This window comes from Bombus flavifrons, chromosome 8 (genome assembly GCF_040668555.2).
Source record: "Bombus flavifrons isolate JBK064 chromosome 8, iyBomFlav1_principal, whole genome shotgun sequence".
Taxonomy (NCBI): domain Eukaryota; kingdom Metazoa; phylum Arthropoda; class Insecta; order Hymenoptera; family Apidae; genus Bombus; species Bombus flavifrons.
In genome coordinates this window covers 11861632-11888322 of record NC_138449.1, presented here as the reverse complement: position 1 = coordinate 11888322, position 26691 = coordinate 11861632, and the positions used below count along the sequence as shown (strand labels likewise).

Here is a 26691-nt window from a genome sequence, read left to right as displayed (position 1 = left end):
TGAAGGGGAGACGAAGAAAGAAGGATCAGTTTCCGGGTTAGAAGTCGGCCACAAGAGAAAGAGAGTGAGTGAGCGAGAGAGGGAGAAAAAGAGAAGTTTAGCAGAAAGTAACGAGAGACCATGAACGACATAAATCTCCAGGCTTTCGGAGGCGATCTCGTTTCAGGATCACCTACTGGGAGAAGGGTTGCTAGCTTGTTGCCTAACACTGTAAAACGATATTCCAGCCACCGAAATGCGTCCCCGTCTGCTTGCCGATGCAGGGCAAACTCTGTTTCTGTATACCATTTGCATCATTGTCCCCGAAAAGTCATGAAAAATTTGCCTCCGCGCCAACACTTCGTTGCCGGTCCAGGCGAGATTCGTTTAAAAAAGATTCTCCGTTTCCAGCGTGAACTTCTCGCGGTTCTGCTATCCTTTGATCGCCGTGTTTTCTCTTCTCGCCACTACTTGTTGAGAGCGAAATTTTATTACGGCTATCAGGTTGGTGCTTTCATCGGGAAACGATTAAGCAGAAACAGCGGAATGGATCTTAAATATGCTTCGTCCGTCAGCGTACATATTTACGCTTCGGATCTCTCGAACTCGGTAACTAGGGGTAAACTTATTTACAGTCTGTCGAACCATCTGCCGTCTTCGTTCGACGTCGACTTACAATTGAAATTCGCCGCTTAACCGAGCAAACGTAAATGCGGCACGGAGCTTGTGCACACACTCGGCACCCCGATGGTCTATCGGGAATTCGCAAATTCCACTAGCGATAATAAATAGAGGAATTCGATATCGCCTGTCCACGAGAGACATCGTCGAAAGGTTGTCCTTTCGTATCCATCATCCGCCTTCCGAACGTCTCATCGATTTGACGGAATTATCGCGAAACGTTTAAGGGTGGATCTTGCGGGGAAATCGGAAAATATCAGCGTCACCCTTCGAAACCGTAGACAGACGCGGAACACTCGGCTACGAAGGAACGGAATTCCACGGAAGAAGCGGTTGAAATTATTTCAATTTCCGTGGCGCGCGTTTTTCGCCGACCTGTTCCGCATTCTTCCTTTTTATCGTTTCTTGCAGCGGAAGAGAAATTCGCGCGGCCTTCCCGGCTCCACGTAAATATAATCGACCAGCTTGTGCAAACCGCACGAAGCGAAATCGCACGAGCCTCGTGCTCCTACTCTCGCATTCTCTGCCCCTTTTAATTAACGTATCTCTGCACGAATTGCCACGGAAAGAAGCTCTTTCGGATGGAAAAGAACGAATTGTTGGAGCGGCGCGCGCGTCGCACGGATTTGGGTCGACTATCGGCGCGCACAACCGTCAGCCAATCTCTCACGTTGAAATTTTCACGATTCACCGTTGAAAAATTACGGGCCACGATGGCGAATAAATCTTAACGATGATTTTGTCTCGGGCAGTATCTAGGCCCTCGCAGTCTTGTCCCTGAAGACGCATCACTCGATAATGAAGATGGATTCGCGGACGAATCAGGGGGCAAAAATATGTTTGCTTCCGGTCGACAGAGCTCGTATTTAGAGCCGGTAATTCTCTGGGGAGCGAACTGTCTTTGCGATCGATTAGCGATTGCTTCTTTCAGAGGCGGTTGAATAGCTTCGTCGAGCGGGAATGAAACGAAGAGAGAATGAAATGGAAAAGTCGCAAGGTTTCACGATTTTCCAGGGATTCGATGGACGATGGGCCACGCTTCATCGACTTAACCCTCGGTCTTGATCGTTTTTGGTTAATTACGCGAATTAATTATACATTCGCCGGCATGGAGGAGATGGCAAGAGACAAACGTGCTCCGGCTTTGTATCCAAATAACGAGGCCGCGGGTGAAAGAAGCGGAGTGGCCGGTTTTCACGATGCCTCGAGGGGTAAACAAAAAGGGGTCGCGTACAAAGTGGACGGATAAGTGGCGGTCGAGTGGTCGCCGGTTGCTTTGGAAATTTATCATTTAATCTTTTCCGTGCGGTGTTCACGGCATTGTGGTCTACGGACGGTCTCGTCGCCCGCGGTTAAATGCGTTTCAAGAGACTCCACTCTCGTCGCCGCGTCGTGTATCTCTTACCGTGTGTACGCGTTTCGTTTCGCGTGCACACACAACGCGAGCCACACGTACGCTGCACACGCGCGTTTATTCCGCTCTGCTTGTGACGATAACACCGGTGGTAGTGACGCCGCTGGTCACCACGTCCCAATACGTGCCTATATTCTCTCGGTTATATAAAACCGATGTGTGCATTAATTTACATATTAATTCGCCGGAGTAATCCGCTTTAATGACATTTGGATTAGGGGAAATGTCGCCAGGAGATACACATTCTGCCGCCATGTCGCTATTCCCGTCCGTTTCAAGAATATCCCCCGATACGTAATAAATACAGTTTCATAATCATTTCCCGTTATATCGGCCAACACGGTTTAGGCGTGGCTTTTGATTATACGCGTGATCTCTCTCCGTTGAATCGATCGCTTTCTGCCAGATTTCGATCGGGTTTGTGGCTCACGGTCACGCGCCGTCGATTTCCCAGCATTAATTTCGATATTAATTCCCGGTCACTGATAATCCGGGTTAATGACATCAGGATCGCAGAAAACGCAGCTGTAGTGTACACGCGCACCTGTTCTTCCTTCTTGTTCGTCCACGCGCGCCATCGATATTCATCGGGGTGGTTTTAAACGATACTTTTGTTCCTTTGCCCGGGAACGCTGTTTCCATGTGTCTCGCTGGTATTAAACGTTCCGACCTTTGTCAGGAAAACAATTTACTTTGACGTTTCTCTTAAAGCCGTTTCGACTCGCTTTAATATCGTACACCTCGTAATATCGTAGTCGATACAAGCTTTGAATAACATTCTCCGCTTGATCTGCAGCGTCAACGTGTATTTGCTTCTTTAATTAGTGCAGACAAGAGAAAGAAAAGTGGTAAGGGCGGTCTTCTTTTCGCGCAAACAGACGACGCTCTGCCAGGTAACGCGAGCGTTGATCCGCGAATCGTTTACCACCAAGTTCAACGATCCCGCTGTCTTTCTCGACACGATGTTTCACTGACTTCGAATTCCATCGCCATTATTCCGTTTAATCAGGCGATTCGCGCGCCGGTTACCGTACACCGCCTCCTTAAGTTCGATGCTGTCGCGTGCTCGCACGGACAAGAAGCAGGTGAAAAAGGGGCTGAAAATACGCGTGCAAGAAGAAATCGCGTCAAAGATCTGCTCCCAAGCAGGTTCGGTCAAAAGCTTTGCCCGTGTCTGAAAACTCGTGGACCTTTCGTCGTCCTTTTCGTTTCTCCGACAATCACCGTCCTCTTCTCACCCCCTCGTTGGCACGCTTTTTGCTCGAACGCGGCCGGCTTTTCACCCCTGGCTGCCGACTTTTTTTCAGTCGAGCCGTTGTAACGACTTCAATTTAGACGTACGTTCGCAGCATACCCGAGGACGACGAGCACGACCAACCCCTATCCCTCCACGCCAGCTCGCCCCTCGTCCTTCTTTCTCTGTCAGGACGCGTCGCGACAAACGGCAACGAAGCAAGTTTTTCGTCGCGTAGAAGCAAGGCGCGTTCGCGACTCGCTCTCTTCTCTCGGACAAGGAAAAGGGAAAAAGGGACACGAGTCGCGATGGTGGAAGAAAGTCAAAGTGGAGCGGAAACCGGTGGACGCGAGTCGGACGCGCAGAGGAAGAGGAAGCGGCGCAAGAAACTTGCCGGAAACGTGGCTGAACGACGCGTTTAGCTTCGCAATTGCCGTAATAAAATCGTCTGGCATTAAATCTTGCAGAAGAGACGCGGCATCGTCTCTTTTTCCTTCGTTTCTTCTTACGAGGCGGCTTTCACGAGCGCGTTAACGCGTTTGTTTATTCCGGAACAAACCCGAGGAAAAATTTATCGCGCTCAACGGGAAACAAGTGGGATAGGGAAAACGGAATACGGAAGGAAGAAAAGATTAAGAGGCGGTTACACGGCGTCTCTTCCGAAAATTTTGGAACGCGCGGCCAAGTATTTTTCTCGTGACCCAGCTTCCTGGAAAGCGTAATTTGCTGGCGCGAACGGCAGAAAAATTACGGCTCTTGACCCGCCCGACAATACGGCCCGAGGAAAACGCGACGGGCTCGACGCAACTGTAGCGCATTTATATTTTGATTCACCGGGTTCGCTTCCTTGTCGCCATTACCGCGTTCAACGATTTTACAAGCCGTCTGCAACGCGGCAAAGGTAAACTCTATTTTTTCCTCTCTGCTGCGTTTCAACCTGGCGTGTAAACGCTTCATTCCCGTTCGAAAATTTAATGAAAACTGAAAACTTCCGCTTGTCGAATGAAAACGTTAATCGACTCTCCGATCAAATTCAAAGTTCTCGATGATCGCGAACGATCGTTGAAGCGCCAAGTGGTTTCGTGCGATGAAAAAGCGTAGCCGGATCGATGCCACTCGATAATTTTGCGGTAACGTCGCGATACTCTCGACACGATGACATGAAATGAAAAAAAATATATATATATACACATACATATATACATACAGGTATATTAAGCGCATGTAAATATCGCACAGTTCGAACTTTGACGTCGAGATCGTGCTACAGTTATCCTCCATTGTTAGCCACCATCGGGTCTTTTCATCGTCTGGGCAATGCGCAGAGGACCATGAAGAACTTAATTACAAGGAAAAGACGATTACGCGAATAGAGGGGTGAGTAGAAAAGAAAGTGGGATAGTAGAGAGAAGAAGGATCGAGACGAGGAAAGTCGGCCGGTTTGCGGAGGCAGTTGCGCGACGGAATAAAAAGTTTCGTCAGGATTAACGATAACGACGATAATGAAGCCGCGTGTCACCGACGACCTGGACGGACGATCATTGTTCGACGTCGGATATCCCAGAGTCTTGGAAATCTTTTCTTCTCCACCGGTTCGCGAGATGTTCCCTTTTTCCTTCGATCGTGAAACGATGCTACACCCCTCCCACTTTCTCGAGCAAAAGATTTCGCAGGAAGAAACGAAGGTCTCGCAGATCGACGAGTCAGCTTTTTGCATAAATATTCCAGTGGAAATTTCGTGCCTGGTCCTGTACCTAGGCGAGCGATAACGTCGGCCCATTGAATGGTAGAACAGCGAATTCTCATCTAAATTCACGCAGGGAGTGCGTTCCAGTTATGAAATTGCACTTGGGCAACTGTTTCGCGTAGCGATGTCGCGCGCGAGCGACCGCGAGGTCGGACGAGTTGCACTGACCGCAAGAGGACACAGACGAAGAACGATGCAAATCTGTTCCTAGGAAATTGCATCCTTTGTTAAACGTCGTATCATCGCCAACTTTCTCCCTTTTTCGTCCTATTCGCACGCTAAAACTTTGCCCTGACTCTCGGCGTCGCTCGATCAATCGTCGTTCTTCCTTCGTCTCTCCTATTCCTGCGTTCGTACCATCGAGCATCGAGAATTTCCCAACGCTTTCAGACCATCTCGTCTTCGATCGCGTGCCAGACGGATAAATATACGCTCGCGCGCTACCTTCAACGTACGTGGCTCGCATAGGCGGCGAGGAAAAGTTACGCGCCTCTCTTACGTAGCGCGATTCTGTCCCTCGGTGGCCGTACGTACATTAGGCGACGTATAGATACAAACGACCTGGCCTTTTCTCCAAAAACAATTGGCTCGGCGACGAAACTCGAAAGAAGTTGTCGTCCTCGAAAGAAGACGAATCGCGTTGCCGTTGCCAGTGGCGAGAGCGCGTGCTAACGGCGGCGCTGTTCAGCCAAGAAAAGTCGAGACTTTTCGAGCGGAACGAGCTTTCTTAGATCTTTTCAAATTCGTTGGATTCGTTCCGAGAAAAATACGCAGCGCGGATGTGGTTAGTGAATACCTTCCTGTGGCAACAACCGCCTGCTCCTCGCGGACTTTAAGTAGGTAATTGTGAGTAAATGAGGTGGTCCGCGGCCGCACACTCGCGCTGTTACGCGGTAAAAAATGTAGACGCGGTTGAAAAGATGACTCGGATTTAATTAAAAAATTTTTTTAAACGGATAATCCGTGCGCCCACGTTGAATACCGGCATTACCGACACGGTACTTTCTTTAACCGTAGACGCATTCACTCGGCAATTTGTTCAGCAGCTGTGCGGCACGCCGTACTGGACGTAAGAACCTGGTGCTGAGAATAGATTTCGAAAAACTGAAAAGACGGCGACTCGTTTAAGGATCCGTAAGCGCTTATGCGAATATACGCTGTATAGTTTGTACGTGTTCGATATGTACATATATGGAAGGGCAAATAACTGCGCAGGGCTATCGTACGCGATCGCAACAGATTTCTGTAATCGTCAATGGTGCGTGATAAAAATACGAATAATTTTTGTTTCGATTTTCAATTCTTTATGGAAACTTTGACCATGCGGCGATTCGATTAAAATTGATTTACACGTACAAGCTGGCAACTAAGCCGGTGCGGGCCGCTCAAGCTGGCAACTAATTGAAAAGTGTATTTGTTAATTTAAAAGGTAATGTTCATGCACACGCATGAAATACCATAGGTACTTGCCAGGTTACAGCAGATAATCTATGGAGTATTTATTCGACCGTATTGCCGCGTTTATATCTCTTTTATTTTTTTTTATCCATTCTCAATTCTACTGACTCTACAGTCAGGAACTTCAATCTGAAATTCAACCTCGCGCTACGATGAGTTTCGCATCAATTTTCTCTCTTTTTTTTTTTCTTTACTTCGAATCACTTTGTAGCTTGCATTCTCGTGGTTTTACTCTCCAAGATTCGTCTATACCCCGCTGGATCGTAAATGCGTCCGTACAATACGATGCGTCGTAATATTTCACTTAAGTTCGAGCAGTCGACTCGGTTGCCTCGCAGTCAACGACGAACAAGTATTTATTGTCGGTAGACACGTAACGTCCACTTTCGGTCAGAAACTTATCTCGAGCGAAGTTTACTGGCACCGAGGCAAACGGAGAAAAGTTGGCTGCCAGGAGGTTACAGTGCCGGTAACAATGAACTATCCGGAATCGCGATAGACGGGGGCGCGCCAAGACGAAGGTCCTTTTCTTCCACTCTCCATCTCCCGGGTGCTCTCGGTCAGAGATAACGGCATGCGTGATTTTTCAAATTCTACGTACTTGAACCGTCGTACTTGGAATGCAAGTCGACGAGGAGTAGAAACTTTTTGTTCTAAAAAAAGAAAAATACTTCTATCCTTTCCTTTGCTGACACAACCTTTAATTATCTTTGTCCAATCATCATCATCTTTTTCGTTCCACGCTATTATTCGACATTCGAAAGACCGACGGTTTGACCTCGCTCGAGCAGACTGGTCTTTCTAATTCGTTGCACGTCGTCCTGTTTGTAGGTTAAATCTTTTCGAGCTCTTTTCGCGCCAGTAACCTTCTTTTTCTTCTAATATTCTTTTTCAATAGCTCTTGTAGCTCTTTTCACGGCGATAGGAACGGCGAGAGTCACGCAACCGTTTAGGATCGCCGATTTATTTCACAGGCAAATTCGATGAAAATGGAATTCACAGTCGATGGGTTAAATCCCGGACAGCTATGGTGAATAATAGACACGTACCCTACTCACCTATATATCGATACGATGCGTCGTTCTACCGTTACGAAAACTCGCGGATAAATCGTTCGTACTTACTTTTTGATCCTTCTGCCAGATACACTGTCCTCTCTTGCCGAGTACGCGGCAGATCATCTTGGCGTCTTGGCCGGGATTCACCTCGGTATATTGCGGTGACTCTTCGAATTGCTGAATGCCACGGCACACTGTAAGCAAGCGAACAAGCGAAGTCATTAACTCCGACACGGATTCTTGCGAACGATACTTTTAACGATATCGACTGGCGCCTTCAACTTCTCCTCGCATAGTTTAACGCGCGATAAAAGAAATTCTCGCATCGGGGCCGAACCAATGGAAAGTTTTGTTTTCAAGCGATGAACAGATAACAGAAGCAACCGTATAAGCGTCGGTTTATCCAGGTATTAAAGCAGACCGGCGCTCGTTAAAGTTGTTATTTAATTCGCAACTTCGATAAATTCGTTTAACTCGCCCGTACCCAGTCCGGACCTTCGGTTTTCATCTCGCAGCTTCCCGATAAATTCTATCAACGGGATAATCGGGTTCGACGGTGAAAACGATGCGTCCTTAATTTTCACGATAGAGAATCTTTACTTTGATTAAAATAGAACGGGTGTCGCTGACGCGCGCGTCACTCGTTCGTCGGATCTGAAAATTCTACTTGGTAAATAACGAACGTCGGCTGAACGGAACAATTCCGATGACAATAGAAGCGGATAAGCACCGTCGTCTGTTATTCATATTTTTCGATGACAAATCCTGCGTGAAATCTGGAACGACCAGAGGGACCGCTCAATGCGTGGCGTTCTTGTCCATTTGACGTTTCGTTTGCAACGTCGGCGACGTGAAAATTTTATGCGAGCGAGCGAGCACGGCCGCATCGTTCCCGTCGGATTGCAATGTTAAAAATTCAATTTTTTCACCGAGATGAGAGTGTTTTTTTACCAGGCGTACGGTTACGCGGCTACGAAAATAACTTTGCAAAATTAACAAACCGCCGTGCCGGTACCGTTACGTCCCCGGCCCGTCGTGTTTTATGGCCGTGAAAATGAACGTTACCTTGCGAAACGACCGCATGACCAACCAACCTTCCTTCCGCGCGCCACTTCGTGCCACGCCGTCACGACGACGCGAAACGATGGCCCGCTCGGGATATTGAAACCGTCCCAACGAATGCGAGTCGCCGGCGAGAACAAACAGGCGTGAGTTCGCGGGGATCTTCGATAAGCCGGCGGCGGACTCGCGGAAAATAATTTATAGCGGTGATTCACGGCCGAGACAAAGACCTTAGTCAAAGTTACAGCGTAACTTGCCGAGAATTATGCATTCCCGGGCCGAACTGGCCGACTTATTTTCACCGACTGGCAGAGATAAAGCGGAATTCGCCGAGTTCCGGCTAGTTATCCCGCGAAGGGCTTATGAATTAATATCGCGGGTATCGAGAATACTTGGAGAGAATATTTTAGCGGAATATTCGGGTCGAGGTACGAGGAATCGGATCGATCGGACGGTGAAATAAAATCTAATATTCATCGTCGTAACTATGCTCGTAGAATCTCCGGTCGAGCCGGATGGCAAGGAACGACGCCCGAGGAAACGAACCGATCGCCGATCGCCTGTTTACGGTAAAAGTTAAGGAGTTTCGCAACAGGTCGGGCAGTGGATAAATTCGAGGTTTCCCATCTGCCGCTTTACGTTCTGCTCGTTCGTCGAGTTTGTATCGCCCGTTTCGAACAGAGCAGAGCAAATATATTTGCAACAAAATCCAGCAAATTCGACGATCCACGATGATCAACGCGAAACGAAACAAACGAACTGCAGGACTTTTCCTTGTCGATTCTTTACGGCCAAATAGGAAGAATGTCGCGCTTTTCGAGGCCAAAACTGATACTCCGAATTCGCAATAGAGCTTTCGCCTCGACGTAGCAAAATCGCGCCATCGATACGCGACCAAGTTAAACGATCGACGTGTTTTCCACTTGGTGTACAGCGGGAAATTTACGAGACCCTTTCGCGAACAAGCGAATCAACGCGTTGTCGCGAGCATCGCGCGATAAAAATCCTTTATCCTGTTATTAGTAGCGGGCCGGTATTTCCCTCTTTCTCGATTCCTGCATTTCAGTCGCTCTCCTCTCGATACGTCGACGTGCTTTCGGTGCTCGCCCGTATTACGGTTTTCCGTCTCGCTGGTTCGTACTGATTGGCTTCTGAATCGTCCAATTATTAATCTCTCATCTGGTTTTCCATGGAAGGCTAAACCGGTCAGGTGGCGCGTGATAGGTCGTTTGGCGGAATCATTCGACTGTACGTATTAATCAAGTTTGTGGGCCAAGCACCAGCCGTGTCTGTCGTTGGCTTCCCGCGATTCTCTGTTATCTCGTTTCATATCTCGCTGGGGGCACGGTTTAATCGTGGACGATAAACGATCACCTTCTTTAAATCGGTTCATCTCAAACGAGCTTCTCCGTTTATTTTAGCGGCAGTCGTTTGACGGATTCGCGACCGACTAGCCGGAGCTAATCGCGTACGCTCGATCGAGCCGACCGGTGCCAAATCTGTTCTATTAATTTCGAAAGTTCGGCCCGAAAGAGTATGGCGGGTTAATCTTATCGACGTGCTCCGTGGTATCGATCGAAGAGAGCAAAAAGCCGGAACCTTGTCTAGGAACGAACCACGTAATGCCGTCAATGCGAGCAATTTCACGCCAAGCGACTCCCGCCCCGATTCGATGTTCGATTGTACCCGCGGATTACGAAGCAATTATACCCGCTTCTCTCGTGTCCGATCGGCTAAAGAGCTGACCTTTTCGACATCGTCGACCGTTCGTAATTTGTTTCCGACCCGGCCGACCGATCCCGCGCGCTTATTATTCTCGTATCGCGAGATCTTCTTAATCGATCGAGGTTCCTTCAACTCGTTCGTAGAAAAATACTCGTTTCTTTAGCGCTCGAACGTCGGCTGAAATATCGTTGAACTTATCTTCGGTAACGAATCCGCCAGGCATTTTCGGAAAATCTTCGAGGCACTGTCGGCCGTCCGACGTAATTAATTATCGGTATTTGTCGTGGTAACGAGGCCATTATCTTGCTACCATACACTTATATCCCGGAATATTTCACGAGTACCTCGGAGAACGTCTTAGCTAGGAGCGCGCGAACGGCTGAGCTAATTTTCCAGAGAAGACCAATTTTTATCCTCGCGCTTACGCATACCCGGGGAATGCGAAACAATTTAAAAGAACGAGAACAGATGGAATTACGAAAACATGGAGAACCGAGCCAGTTGGAAAGAGCTTCGTGTCCGTACGATGGCCTTTTCCGATCTACTCGTCGATCGGACATCTTTCTACGAAAATGTAAAACAGATACGGCATTTGCAGAGCTCGGTACTTGCCGCAAAGTTTTACGACCGCCTCTCCCTCTTGTGTCGAACTGAACAAAGAGAAATTATCTTGCTCCATCCGTTTCTCCGGAAACGTAGAAAGAACGTAAGGACAAAAAGAAGCGGCGCGACGGAAAAAGGTTTCTGTAACACGTGTTTGAGCAAGGAAAAATTAACGACCTGTTGTTTTCGCAGTTCGTTTTGCTCTGGCCCTTTCTACTTAATGCAGCCGGTGAATACTTTATTCGAATCGAGGAAACGAATGGGCATCTTAAGTGTTCTCTAAATGAGCGTTCCTCCGCGAGATTAACTCGCGTCTCGCGAACCGACGAATCCGCCATGATTGGTCACCGGCGAGAATGGATTGCAGAGCAAATTCTTCGCAACTACAGTGAACGATTTTCCGATAAACAGGGAGAGAGACAGAGGGAGAGAGAGAGAGAGACGATCTGCGAAAGCCGGTTACCGCCCGAGCGCATTTACATCGATCCATCGGTACGCGGAACGATAATTTAAAAGGACAACGTTTTCGCAGCACTTCCGCTTCGACCTGTCGATCGGAAGAAGCAAAAAGGAAAACAAGCCGGGGAAAAAAAGGGAACGTTACATTGCGCGAGGGATAACAAATGCGCCGGCTGCTGTAACTTGGCGAGCGACGTTGCGACGTTCAAGCTTCCAGCTTCCAGGAGGGGAGAAGGTTTTAGATACAAACGCGCATGCAAAAATCTTCGTTCGTACGATCGACGTACCTAATTTTCCTTTTGTTGAAGTGGTTACAACTTCTAAGAAAACTCCGCTCCATCAGCGGTGGTATTAGGCGTTCACCTAATACGGGCTATGCCCGACCATCTAATACGGGCTATGTCCGATCATCTAATATGGGCTATGCCTATGAATAACGTCAACACCTTTTAATCCGAGCGAGGCGGAATCAACGCGACGGTAGAGGCAGTAAATCGCGTCGGATGTATTTTCTTCGGCCGTAGAAACCGGTCTCCTTTAAAGAACTTTTAAAAACACAGCAGCTCTCGGCCCGCACCGCTTTTCCCTTTAATTTATTTTCTCCAGCCGAAACAGCTTCGGCGGAATTTCGCGAATAACGAACGTTAGGATACATTTCTTCTCCGGTTAAATGAAACGGCGACGTTCGAGCAAAGGGGGTGAATTAAAAAGGAGGAGGCAAGGGGTTGCAGGCAGGTAGAAGAAGAAAAAACTGCTAGTGTCAATATATCGTCGGACCTGTGACAGTTTTTAATCGCAGAAGTACGTTATTGGTGATTCTCTGTACATCGTATTCTCTCCTACTCGAACACCGCATATATTTTTTTTCCCCGCTGTGTACATACTCGCGTCGGACTTTTGCCTCTATCGATGTTGCCGTTATATTCACGAGACCTGCATATATCCACACGGTGGTACATACCTTTTCTTCGTCGACGCTCGTCGATGTTGTTGCGAATTAAATGCGACGCGATACGTATCGAACCCGTTACGAGATACATGCGGAGTTGGTCGCGCCACACCGCGTTCTTCCGATACGAGTTCCACGATACAATGGCGTTCGATATCGATCCGTTTTGGCCGGGCCGGCCTTTCAATTTTCAAAAATGTTGCCAAGTCACCTCTCGCTTCTTACGCGCGTACGCGTGGGGCCTGTCAATCTCGTCGGACGCGAACGTTCGTTTACGTTATCGACGGCAGCGAAACAAGAATAGGGAAGGGCACGTATCTGCCGTGAATACGAACAGCTTGTAGGATTCGCAAATTTAAATTCACCGTTGTGTCGGCGGCAATAAGCGAGCCGGCAGCGCGATGTCGCGCTTTATCGTGATTAAATGTCAACACGATCGAAGGCCAGCGATATCGAGTTATCTAAAATTTTTCCAATTACGAAACTGGCGAAACTACGTACGAGGCCACTTGACCGGGTCACTGGCATCCGATCATCACCGATCTACCGGGCTCCACGGTATTTCGTATCGCCCCAACATTTTCATCGGTATCGTGGCCGACGATCGGCCAGTTAACCCGTGTCGTTGCACCGTTCGAAAATTGTTTTATCGCCACGACGGCTTGTTACATCCTTGGTCGCGTTAGCGTCAACCATCGACGCTCCCTACCCGTGTTTCATCGTTCATCGATTAATTTCGTCAAGGCGAAACGCGCAAATTTAATAGCAACCGAACGTAATCAACGAGCATCGACGACTCCCACCGTCCCTTAACCGTCCCCCCTGCCCCTTCGCCGCTTGTTAGCCATTTTTGCACCGTCGCTGATGCATTACGAATTCACAGGTGGAAACTCGGCGGGCGTCGGCTCGTAAAGGGCGAATAACCTCCTTTAAATGCCCGCCTCGATCCACCGGATCGGTAATTAAATTGTTGCGCGAATTAGCGCGAGCGTTGGCTCGTGCACACAGAGCCGCGCTTTTCCGTCCCCCCCTTCACTTTCTGCGGTTCGACCGAGTATCGCGGAATAAAATTTCTCGATGGCCTCTCTTACCTCTATTGCCTCGGTTACGCGGCAAACACGCTCGCCCGGAACGAGCCACTCCACCGAAAAATTACGGTTTCAAAGAGCTACGGGCAATCCTCGTTGTTTTTCGTCTAACTGGTCTCCGAGCGTTTTCCGCGTTTTCCAGCAGCGGCCGTGCGTAAAGCAAATTCACGTCGTCGTCACGGGATGTCGCGAGATCGTCGCGAACTGCTGCTTTTGGTAATTGTCAGGCAAATCAACCTATCCACGACGAGGGATCGAAACGGAACGCACAAGGTTTTGCACAGAAGCTGGTTGAACTCGACGCCGAGAACGCGATTTCAGTTTTCACGGCGTCCAGTATTTTCCCTCGTTTATCCTCGGCCACGGCTTTATGAAAGGCTATCTGTCTTAATATTTGGTCGACACACAGCCTGCGCGAGTTTCGCGCATCGAACGCGAACGCGTTTCACCGACCAGCTTTCCCTCGAATTATGTTGATACAGTCTACAGGCAGTTTTAGCTTTTTCATTTTTCACGCAACGCGTACGCGGCACGACGATCCTCTCACCCAGTGGAGATTCTCTCTGTCTGATGGCGATACGCAGCCCTGTATTTATTTTCTGGCAAGTAGGATAGTTTTTTCCACGATTGGACAGCGCTTGGGCAAACGGATTTTATTTGGATGGCACTCCGGGAGAAATGTTTGCAACGACTATTGGAAAATATCGGCAACGATTCGTTTCTCTGCGAATTTCCGCCGTCTCCGCTGAGAGTAGATTAACTTTTTTCGCGATACTCGCCGGAGGATACGATCGTAACGAATAATTCCTGTCGGTACCCCTTCTTTTTTTACGCGTCATGATTTTATCGTAAAACATTTAGTACGTTTCGATCGATGTCCCTTGCCCCTCCGCACAGGCAAAATATTTCCATACGCTCTGACAAAATTGTTTTCGCACATCGTGTAAAACCAACCGTTACCGCTCTTCATATCTGTTGCAATTTTCATTCAAGCGTTTCACTGTTTTACGAATAAAACTATGCAAATAAAACACTCGACCGACGGATTGTCGATTCCTCACGTATCTAGCACGAAAAAAATATTTATTGCCAACAATGACAAAAGTCACCGTGTGTGTGTGTGTGTGTGTGTGTGTGTGTGTGTGTGTGTGTCGCTAGCGTACGGTTTTTCCAAACTGCAATCGTTGGCCATCCCATGGAATAAACCGTAACGTTAAACGTAATCGCGCGAACGCAAAGGATCGTACTGTGGCGTCGTCGTCGCGAAAAGTTAAACGCGCTGAAACGGAAAAAGGTGGCCGCGACAGCGCAGTACCGCGCAAACTTCTGTTTCAATTCGGATTACACGAACGCGTAAAATTACCGGGCCGGTGTAATATACGAGTGACGTGGATCGGGTATTAAATTACAGTAAAGGATAGGGGGGAAGGGCCGTATCAAAATTTCGTAGGAAACGTTTCAGCACTTTTCGAGGAGTGTCGGTGGAAATCTAATTAACGCGAGTCCGTTTTTAGGTTGGTTTTTTGACGGGCGAAAAAAATTTTTCAGCGCAAAAAATAGGGGATAGAAGCAAAGGAAATAAATGGGGAAAAAAGAGAGCGGCGAGGGAAAACGGGCAGCGATCCTCCGCGATTTCTGTATCCCGTGCAGCGGCGCGCGTTGAAATCCACAGTTTCGATCGATTTAATCTTTCGCATTTCCGACGTAAAACGTCATCGAGAACGGGTCAGTCGAATTTTTTTTCTCCCTGAAATTTTCATACGGTCCGCTCCACAATTTAATCTACACCCATCCCATCTCTCCCCTGTCCCTCTCTCTATCGGCGTAGCTTCCTTTTTTTTCCCCCATAGCCCCGAAATAGTTGAACGCATTAATCCCCGAGGAATTCGCTGGCCAAAGCGACCTATATATAATGAAAGCTATTAGAACGATCATTGAAAACTGCCACGGTTCCACGAACATCGTTGACCATCGCAATTTTCATGCGGAATACGCGCGGTCGCCGTCGCTCCGTTACCGAAACGATAAACCGACTTAAACGCGGCATTAAACGTTACGTGGTAATCATCGCGGTGTAACGCGATTGCCAATTTTACCGACGAATTTTCGCCTTTCGTTTCGTTATCCGTTCGTCCGAACGATCGTTTTCGTCGTATCTAGCTCGACGTCGCGTCGCGTCACGATCGATCGCGAAACTTGGTGGATCGTGAGACTTGCGACCGCGTGGAGAACAACGGCGCGACTTAATCGAAAAAGTGACGGGCGCTGGATTCGAAGTTTAATCATGAATCTTGAATGAGCGCGTCGAGCCACGTCGTACTCCCAAGAGTTATTTCGACGTTTCCTGCGAATGTCGGTCGCGTTTCCGCTCTTACGTGTAAGAGGCGACGGACCAACTACGAATGCCGCGATCCGGATCCATCCAAGTTTTAACCGAAGATATTTTTTCATGATTCTCGTAAAACGCATCCAGGGAAATTCCGTTGTAACGCGCGTGACCCGATTCTCCAGGCCGTGCAATCTGTTCGGCCCGATTTCGCGCCACATCTGCCTGCAACGTCTATTTCTATAGCGTGCGAGAATCCCGAAAGGCACGACGTTCTTTTAAGTAATCACTGCCGGCTGTTTCGCGTTCGTTTCGATTGCGATCGAACGTGGGATTTTCATTTTCTCCTACGCCAAGTTTCTCGCCATTTCAGAGAGTGGTGGCGCACACATGGGCGCTCGGTGTACCGCGTCAGCCGAGTTACGAGCTTTCCACGTGCTTTGGTCGCGACGCGACACGCGTTAAACGTTCAAACAGGCGAGAAAGAAGGACGTTAGACCGATTGTTATTCCACAATTACGACTTCTCCCCGATGGTGTTCTCCGCGCTCTTTACACGGTTAACGAGGCAGCTGTGCGAGCACGTTTTTAATTGCGTTCCTTGGAAGCCGGCGGATCCTGACGTCGCTCGTCTAGGACGAATTCCGGAAACGGTGCGTTACAAAAGCCTCGAATTCAAACGAGGAAAAACGCGTGCAAGAAAATATCGCGCGCTCGCACGGGCTGACGGTCGCACCGTGGCGAGGACGTGTCTCGGGTCCGGATGCACGGTCCATGGTAACGACGTTTCCGTGTTTCGAGAGTCAGCGTCGTCGTCGGGCGAAAAAAAGGGCTCTCGGTAAAAACTCGCGTGGATCTCCTCGTTAACGAGGATCGCGGAGCCTTTGTAAAAGGCGCGAGAAAGAGCCAAGGGGAAAAGAGTTTGACGATGAAAAACGCGTTGCTACTTTCTCTCCGAGCGACGCGCGGAAGCTCGCTTCGCTTCTGGATTCTCCTTCTTAAACGTCTGGATCGTCGATGCCATTGTTCGTCCCATACTCGCTGCCATTCATCGTCTCGCGTACAAAGCTGTACGTAACAAATGCGTCGAGCGATTCTTTCGATTTTCCATCGATCCTCCCGTAAAAGACGCCACGTTGCGCTATGCTCGTCATCGTTCGATCAACACCTTCGAATGGCTCGTAAAGAGCGCCGTCACCGAGAATATTCACTCGTCGCGTAATACGAATACTTGTTGCTCGCAGGATTCGAGTCGCGTTCCTTCCCTTTCGAGAGCAAAACTTGCACAGCTTTGCGAACGTATCGATTCGCGCGCTACGTTCCGGCTATACCGTCGTTGGTGCAAGCTCGCTACACAATTTCGTCCGTCGAGGCTGTCGCTCGCTTATCTTCCGCTCGGACGTTTAACGTTCTCAGTTCGGTCTCGATTGTCCCGGACAATGGAGAACCGGCTATTCCATCACGATACACCGAAATCGCGTAATGAAAATGGCGAGCGCGCAGGGATCGAGGGCTCGGGACGAGCACGGATTCGCGATACGTGGAAACGAGCACGATATGGCGAAAAAGAGAGAGGAGGATCGAGCGTGGTGGGATGTGCGAGGTTAAGGGGAAAAGGGATGGCTGGGTTTGTAGTACGCGATAATTCACTCTCGGTCGCAGAAGCGGCAGCCTCTGGAAATGGAGTCACCACCCCCTACGAGGCACAGGTCCCCGCGGCCCGGCCAAGGGGTGGCCGGCTTAAACGGGTTTGTATCCCCGATGAGGACCGAATTAGGTTAGCACGAAAACAGCCTATACATCGTACTCTCTTCTCTTTCGACCTTCCTGCAATCTACACCACCGACTACGTCCCTACAGCACGGCCTTCCCCTGCAAACTATTCCACCGGTTCTCGTTTGGCCAACTATTTTCTACTTAGCTTTCCTGCGCGGTGTCGCCTCGCTGCGTTTACGCGTTCCAGATGCGGTCGCAACCAGCTGTTCTATCGAAGTTTCAGCGTTACACTTGAGGATACGCGCGCTACTTTGCGTTGTTCGTTGCGTTGGTTGTTCGTGCCGCCCCCGCCCCCGCCCCTCTTCTGATTCAAAGCAGAGGTGAATTGAAAGTAACCGCGAATTCCAACATCGACGAGGAAAATATCTCGTTCGAGGGAGATGATTCGATAAGAGGAACAGGTGACAGCCATTCTCGGTAGACGAAACAACGCGCGTAAACTGCCCGAAATCGCCCAAAACTGCCGAATTATTACGCTAATTAGATAGGTGGGAAGCAAATTTCTATGGAACGTAGTGACGCCGTTGAATAGACTTTACCAATACCACTACTACTACCATCGAACCGTCCGCTGTCAACAGTATCTGTACAGGCGCTCCAGACCTCGGCCGTTGTGTTGTTTCGCGTTCGCAACAAGCCGCCGATGACGAATTTTGAAAATGCCCGAACAAACTGGTTGACGCGACCGAACGAGCAAGCGGGGCGCGACAGGGAGAAGGCTCGCGTCGCTGACGAGAATATTCCACGTTTTGTATTTTGATAAACGACCTCTAGAGAATTAAATTCCCAGCTCCCCTCCGGTTAGTCGCGGCCCCCACCCATTTTCCTAGCGTCCAACAGTCGGTTTTCCTCGTTTTTGACCGGACCATCTCGCTCTCTTTTTCTCCGTACCGCCTGTAACCCGGCCACGGGCCGCGTCCAGAACGTAACACAGATTAATCTGTTTGTTGATCCTATTCCCCTGCGCTTTTTTCACCTCCGACCCCTTTTTCGTTGCTGTCCTCCTTGCCGTCTCACGCCGCGAGATTTTCTCTTGCGCCACGGCTGCGTCCAGCTGCACCTTTTAAATTCCACCGCATACCTTTCCTCCCTCCGACGAGCATCGCCCGTCCACGTCGTTTCATCACACCTCCTGCTACCCCGCGTTTTTATTTCCGCGCCCCTTTATTTTTGTTCACCACCCATCCTTCATCCTTCAGCGAGGCGCTACGAGACGTTTCTAAACCGGTCGGTGAAATTTCCCATTTTTCGATCGATCCGAACGCGCGAAGAAGACGAATCGCTTGCGAATTTTTGCTGTTTTCTTTGCGCGCGTGCAAGAATTTCGAAGGGAAGCTGCGGAGAATTGCGGTTAGACTTCGACGTTTCACCCGGGGTGTTTGGTCGTTCGTTTTAAAACAGCCTGTAGAGGACACCGGGCGGTGGAATCGCGCGCCCCTTTGCCTGCCGCCGTGCTTTTGTTCGCGAAACGGCGCGGCGGTGAAAGACGGGAAACGGTGGAAAAAAGGGAAACACCGAAGTAGGCAAAATTTCCACCCCACCGGCAGAAACGCTTTAATAGAGCGCTTTAATGAAACGCTCGAATAGAGAGATCGAAGGGAGCGACCACGGAAGAATAGGATGGTCCGCTTCATTCTCTATTTTTCCCGAATGCCGATGACCCACGGGCGGAAGAACAAAGGAAGGGCGTGCGAGTCGAAAGTTGGTTCGGTTGGTGGGTTCTGCGAGAAAAATTGATCGTTTTCCCACGGGCTGGTTGGGTGAGGGGAGAGACAGGTTTGCCGAGGTTCGACGTAATTAAGATCAAAAGTTCGCCTATCGGCATCGCTTAACGAACAAGCAAGGCTATTTCCGAGAAGCTGCATGAAATTAGCGATCCTTCTTTCTCCTTCCCTTTCCACGAAACCTGTAATCGTCCCTGAAAAAAGGCTCCTTTCCATGCAAAGTGCCTCGAGGATATAAACATCGGCTCGTTCCCAGGCAACTTGTCTATGAGATCATTTTTCCCGCTTATCGCCATAGCTAAGAGGGAGGAGATATTCAGTGAATCCTGACGTGCATTCGAATTCGGATGTCTTTATCAGCCACGGACGCTTTCCCCTTTCCTACTTCGTGTCCGAGCTAGCTGTCGCTTGCTTTATTAAATAGGGCAGTCCTTGCGTACACACGAGGGAACAATGCAGAGTCGTCTCTGATCGAATACCTCGACACCCGATTACCCTCCGCTCACAGAACAACCAGCGTATATATGTATATCCCAACGCGCGAATCTCATAGTGGCAGCCGACGACGACGACGACGATGACGACGATGACGACGAGTGTATTTTGACAATGTCCCTGTGAAGCGTATACCTCGAAACGACAGAACGCGGCAGTAGTCTATGAGCCGGGAGAAATGGGAATATTCGATCTTTGTCCGAGTCACAATGGATGTCCCGCGGAGCTGGTAGCCTCCTCCCCGAGAGGTCCGAACACCGAAAAGCGGCAGGAGAAGAGTGGCGAGCGAACGACAGAGCGGAGGTTCGTGGTCGCGAAAATGGGGCACGGTATGCGCTCGTACGTGACGAAGCTCGACGAACCTCGACGATGCTGAGTGTGATTCGGGGCGAGCGCGTGTCCTACGGTTTGTCTCCTATATCACAGCCTTGATATACGGAGGTCGCCGGCCGGGAATCCGGCGGATCTACCGGTGCACGTTTTTAGAGACGCGGGCCCGGCACGCGCGACACCATTTTTATTCCGCTCGTTGTCGTTTCGTACGTGCGGCTATGCGGGATTCGCGGCAAACTGCCGCTTTGTGTCGCTCGACGGTGACGAAACTGGTCGTAAACGCCGCTCCGTATTACGCTGCGAACCGTGTACCACCCTCCGCCACCGCTTCTCTTGCCCGTGCTTCTCTTCTTTTAATATTCCGCCACTTTCCGAAGTGCTAGAAAACTTCATCGGCGTAAAAAAGAAAATACTGAGTCGCTGATGATGCTCGCTCGTAACCGAGTTTCACGGGCGCCGTGTAATTTTCCGAGTTACCGGATAAACTCGACGTCAGTTCCGGCAACTTGGACGTGGATGGCGGGGAGACAGGCGTCGATATCGACGCCGACGATTATCGAGAAGCGCGACCAAATCTTCCCAGGGATAGAAAGTGTAAGCGCCATCGTAAAGTTGCTCGAACGACTGCGTGTGAGAAGAGGAATTTTAAATCTTAACCGACGAGGCGGAATTTCCCGATCCCTACAGATGTTACTTCTTCAGATCGTTCGACGATTACGTGGTGGAAGGGTTGGCGTTGGTTATGTAACCCCCTCGTGATTTTCTATGTTCCAACAAACACATTTAACAGCAAACGGTGTGATTCGTTGCATCTACTACGTTTACATGTAGAGAAACAGATTTACTTTAGATAGCGGAGTGTAATTGTTTCTGCTAACGAGAAGCATAAATAGCATAGCTTGAAAAACAAGTTCTCCGTCCTCCCGAAAAAGACATATTTCTTGCAAATTAATTCGATTAAAGTATTCGTGGCGTTGGAATATATTTGGAATACATTGGAATATATCACTTAGTCTTTGATGTTTTCAAAAATACAATTAACGTTTCCGAAATTACGTAATTACTACGCTATAAGGGAGGGTCCCGGAGGATCATTTTCCTCTCTATTAACGTATCAACGTTGTTTCATCTTTTATTTATGTTACGAACGTACACACACGCCTCGGACAAATATTTCTGCGAGATCGGGTCGTAAGGCGACGTCTGCTCGTCTCATAACGAGCATACGGCGAATGCACATCGCGCGCAAAAAGAAGAATATTTCGAATTTGCCTCGCGTATCCACTTTTGATCTGGAGACGTACGAAAGAAAGATCCTTTTCCGACTTTTATTAGTCTCGTTACCCTCGTTTTCCTGCAAGTTGCAAAGATGTCTTACCTGCGCGAAACACGTGAAATTCAATCAAATTCTTTTTCATTTACTTTCACCTTTCATCGTAGATAACCGTCTTGCTAGTTTATAAACGTTTTACGCAAAAACTTCAAGCAGTTAAAGTTACGAATCGGATTTTACGAAGAGATATAGAGCTGTGCAACCATATTATCGCCTTTTACCTCTACCCTGGCTACAAAGACTGGACTATATCGAAGAAGATACCGGATCACCAAGAAGCAGTACGTGGCTGGGTACACGATTTTCGCTCTTATAAGGAATTCACGAGGTTCCACTAAACCCGCCTCGCCGATTAAGGCTTAAGCGCTCGTGAAACTTCGTGACACGCGATACTTCCTACATACTCGATCGCTCCGATAATTCTTCCGAATCCCTTATACCGATCGACGATCCTATTTACCGCAGTTAGTCACGCCGCGTGCTACGAATCTGTCCGTTATTGTATCGGTTGAATCTGTGTCGCATGACGAAATTTATCACGGCAACGCGTCTAACTGCACGCAAATATACGCGCGTGTATTTCCATGCGTCGGTCGTCCCAGAGCGGCGCGTTGGTCGGGCTTTAACAGCGATATACAATGTACAGCCGCAGCAGAGTCGACGCGATCACGCGTGTTCGCGTATTCCTATTGGTGCGCGTGAATGGACTAGCCTCGGCTAGATCCCCGAGGTAATTAATATTAAGTATCAAAGTAGTTGCCCGGAGACTGCGGCTTCCAGTTCACTCGTATGTAAGCTCACGGACGTGCACACCAAATCGCGAGACCCGATCGATTTTAAATCTGTTTTCGGCAAAATTGAAAAATAAATGGCTCGTCTTGCGTAAGTTACGAATACCTTGAAATTAAAATTATTCAAACATTTGTCGACGAATTTTTCTCATTGGCCGCTCCTTGGAAGGCGAACTTTCTTGACGATTTAAGCCTCGTTCTTCGCGTCTAGTTCTTTCGGTAAAAGGAACAGCGCACGGTGTTTAGATATCGATCACAGCTACGTACGATCCAGCCATAATACTGTCGATGCAACGAATAAGGTCGCTCCGAAGAGATACGATTGGTTCGCTGCAGTGGCAGACTGTTCCCGTTGGATTGAACGGGTCATTCCAGTGACCAGGCACGACCGGTATAGGCAATGTGTAGATTATTCGTGTACACAGGTCGGTACACACGCGACAGGCTTAACGATCTGGTCACGCGCGCGGATATTAATTCCGTTAAATCGCACGGATAAGCCGGCGGACGACGAACCGAGGGAAAAACGTGGGAAATGAAAAACGGGGCCGATGTGTTTCGCGGTGGTCCGACCGATATTTTAACCACGAACGAACGTGGAATTTATCCTAGCGGCGTTCCCAGCCAACGGTTCGTTACGGAGAAATATCGATGCCGCACCCCGGTGAATTTCTTGCTTCCGTCTCGCGCTACCTTGCCGCTGTTGCATCTTACGTAGCAACACGTACGGACCATCGGATTAGTCGCGTATCGTAAAACGGTATATCTCGCTCGATTAATCTCGCCGGTCTTGTGCCACTGAGATACGACGTCGCGACGAACCACTCGTAGGTTCGTGCACGATCTTTCCTAGCAGCGGCTTCGAAACGCGATTCTTCTTTCGGCAAGCGCGTCGACCTACGCCGATACCTCGCGGTGGATACTCGGCCACGAAGAAAGGAAGGAAGAAAGGAAGATCATCAGCATCGACGGATGCTTTTAGAAAACCATTAAACCGGCAGCCCTCGCCGATCGCTCAATCCCCTCTCTTTTGCACCCCTTGATTTTAGTTCTCTCGCAGAGACGGGAAAAATCTCCGAGCACGCTCCGCGAGAGTCGTTGAATATTTATTCAAGCCGCGTTTCCAGCCTGCACGGTTGGAAATAGATGGGAGTGCATACGACCACCGCCTACGTACGCGGCCTCGCACTCGGAATGCAAAATAAAAACATACAACGTTAACGCACCATCCTGCCATCGGTTTTCACTCTGTTCCGCCCCTTCGCGTCTCCTTGTATCGTTTTTCTACACACCCATCAAGCATCGGTCCTCGTGTCTCTTCGCGAATCTTCGATCCGCCATGCTATCCTTTTTCTCGTCCGTTTAGTATTTCGAGCGGCGGCGAAACGAAAGGACAGGCCGTTTCGTTGCCGGAGGAATGACGCGAATGCGCGTCGTACGAGGAAACCATCGGGTCCGGTCTATGCGGAAGGGAAATCACGTGGTTCCGGCTAGGTGATCAAACGAACAGCAGCGTATGTGAGGCACGTGCCGCCGATGTTCATAGGTGCGCTTCGACATAGCTGGCATTTTCCACGTTGGAACGCTCCGCGCTATCGGACAAAGGGACTCCTAATAAATTCCATTCGACTCGGTATCGAACCGCGACCCGGCAAGGATTTTTTTCATCCGCCCACCCTCCACCCTCCCCGCTTCTCATCGACCGCCCGGCTAGCTTTCGTCGTCGTGTTCTCCTTTTCTTTCTCTCTGCCTCTCTCTTCTCTTGTCCTTTTCTTTCGCAAAACCACCGGTCCAGCTCGTTGGAATCTCGCGACCCGTTAAATCGAGCCAAGCCGAGATTTACGATTACCGATTCTTACTCCCGCCCCGTTTTATTTACGAGCAGTGCCGAGAGGCGCAAAACGATCGAGACTCCTTTAACGGTCTGCCGGGGAAAACACGTTCCCTTTAAATACGTCGGTGCGCGAAACGCGTCTACGCCAATGTGTCCCAGTGGCACAGGGTTGTGTCTCGGTAGGGCGGTGAGGAGGAAGGAGGAATGAGAGAAACAAAAAAAAAACAGAGAGAGAGAGAGAGAAAGAGAAAGCACGCGGAGTGGCAGCGGTGGACGGTGGAGGCGGCTACAGCGGCGGCTTCTGCCCCCCGCCCCCTTTTCTACTTTATTTGCTTTGCAGCCACGGGAGGAGAGGGAGCGGTGGTACGGTGACGAGGGTGAGGAACGACATTTTTCACAGAGCCGCGTGCTTTCAACTGTTATTTCAACGAAAATTCGCCAACGGCTCGCCATTGTCCCCAACCGTGCACGGCTACACACGCTGGCTCAGATATTGCCGCGATTTTTTTCCCCGCCACAGAAACGAGGAACGTATGCCGTGGCGCGTATCGCGCGCGCGCGCTTTAGGATTTTACGCGTTAGTTTGTCGGTACCGCGTGCTTTTTACCAAATGCAAATGACTCCGCGAAACGAGGGCCAACTTCGAAACGGTTCGATGCGTATGTCTGCGCTTGTATTACTTGGGCCAGGATGCGCGTCGAGGATATAAGATTATCTCAAGTTTACGACACGAGCAGCGCATCTGCTATTTTTGGCAAGTTGGAATTTCCAAATTGCACGTTACAGAGTGTACAACTCGGACCACGTCGACAGCTTAATTAGCATCTTAAGCGCTCGACGAGTTCGCTCAATTGCATACGACGCGTCGTAAGCTTTGACACCAGACGAGAACTCGATAGTAGGCCACCGGACCAAGTGCCTACCGGGACGTTACGCTACGCACCCTCGGCCAGGAAAAACACACCGGTTTGAGAACAGATACTACTTAACTTCATACTTCGCTTTGCACTGAACTTCATACCACGCAGACTTCGTACTAGACACTTACGTTCAGATCTCACGCTTGGAACACACTAAACACTCACGTCCATACTTTAGAAGTCAGATCATCGTACAACACGTCAGGCAATACACTTGGAGAGACGCTTCAAGGAAACAGAAAATCACGATCATACTAGAACTCTTTGATCTATCCTCCACCTTAAACCACGTTAATATCGCGCAAGGTTCGCGAGTCTAATCGAACAATTTCGAAGTAACTGATCGCCGACTAGTTGAGGGCCGTAACCTCCGGTGGCGAGTGAAAAGGCGCGCGTGCGAGCCGACGAGACTTACGAAATCAACGGCGCCGATTACTTCTCTCGTTTTCTCTGCTGGAAACGCGACGACGCCGCGTGTTGGTCGTAAGCGATTGGAAATCCGTGGTTAATCGAGGAAACTTCTAGTTTTCCAACGATTTACGACCACAGAGGAAAAGATTATCTCGCTCGGCGCAATGGACTTAGGTCGAAGCATCGCGAAAGCGGGTGCGCGTTACAGGAACGCGAAATTTGAAATCCTCGGCAAGTTGGTGGAAGTCACGTAGCCGCGTTCGTCAGCCTGTAATTATATATCGGTCCCGAGAACAAATACTCGACTGGAATCGGTCGTTGCACGAAGCGGGTTCCTCCTTCACGGAATCAATCGTCCCGAGGGAATTCTCGGCGCGTCCGAATAAAATTTAATTTCCTCGGAAAGATCCCGGCCCGAGTAATAGAAAATCTTCCCGATGCGAGCAAAATAATCGATATACCGGCTTTGCTGGCGCCGTCTTCCTTCGCTCGCGTTGCTGCGTCATCCTCGTCCCGCGAGCCTCCTCCGGCTGGCATTGCCATGATTTGCCTCCAGACCCCAGCGAATCGTCTTCGTCGTCGTCGTCGTCGTCGGTCTCGTCCGTAGAAAGAAACGCGGGTTTCTCTTTGAGAAGCCATATCGCTATTCCGCCGGTCGACGCAGCGGACGAATCGAAAACGAATCGAAAGCCAACCTTGGCGCTGCTGTAAATTTTATCGGCGCGGCTCCTTCGGGGAATTAGTCGGCGAAATTGATTAATCGGGGTAAAATACGGAGGCAGGAGGCGGATCGATGGTTCGCCGTGAGCCGGTGAGATCGTTTTAAAACTGGCGTCTCGTTAAAAGGGGGAAAAGCTGGCGCGGATGGAGAAAAAATCGATGATCCCCTCGGCCGACGGAACGGAACATATTTCATTCGACGGGACTGCGTCCGAGAGTCGAAAACAAGGGTGGAAGAGCGAATGCGCGAGGGTGGGAAGGGCTGTGGATGTCTTCCGACAGCAACGGTATCTGATACGTGGCGCGTTCGCGGCAGAAAGAAACAAAGAGGGTTACTAATGACCCGGCAAACGAATCGGTGGCTCGAGCGGGAATGCATTCGGAACCGAGAGATTTCCGGGGAAAACGTTGACCTCGACGTCGACTAATTTTTCATCGGGACCTGGTTCTGGCTCTCTCTGTCTCTCTCTCTCTCTCTCTCTCTCTCTCTCTCTCGGCTGGACGCCCAACGAAAACATCGCACTACCGAGAATCGGGTTTTTCGCTTTTTCACCAAAGAACTATGTGGCTTC

General features: G+C 49.5%; 1 protein-coding gene across 4 annotated transcripts in view; it reads right to left on the bottom strand.

Moving 5' to 3' along the window:
- The window catches only part of LOC138182536 (kin of IRRE-like protein 3), a 174963-nt gene that overhangs the window by 23704 nt on the left and 124568 nt on the right, over positions 1-26691 (bottom strand). For all 4 annotated transcript variants that reach the window (XM_069118491.1, XM_069118495.1, XM_069118494.1 and 1 more), the window contains one exon: positions 7638-7765. In XM_069118491.1, the coding sequence (XP_068974592.1) occupies positions 7638-7765 (128 nt within the window). The remainder of the gene's footprint in view (positions 1-7637; positions 7766-26691) is intronic.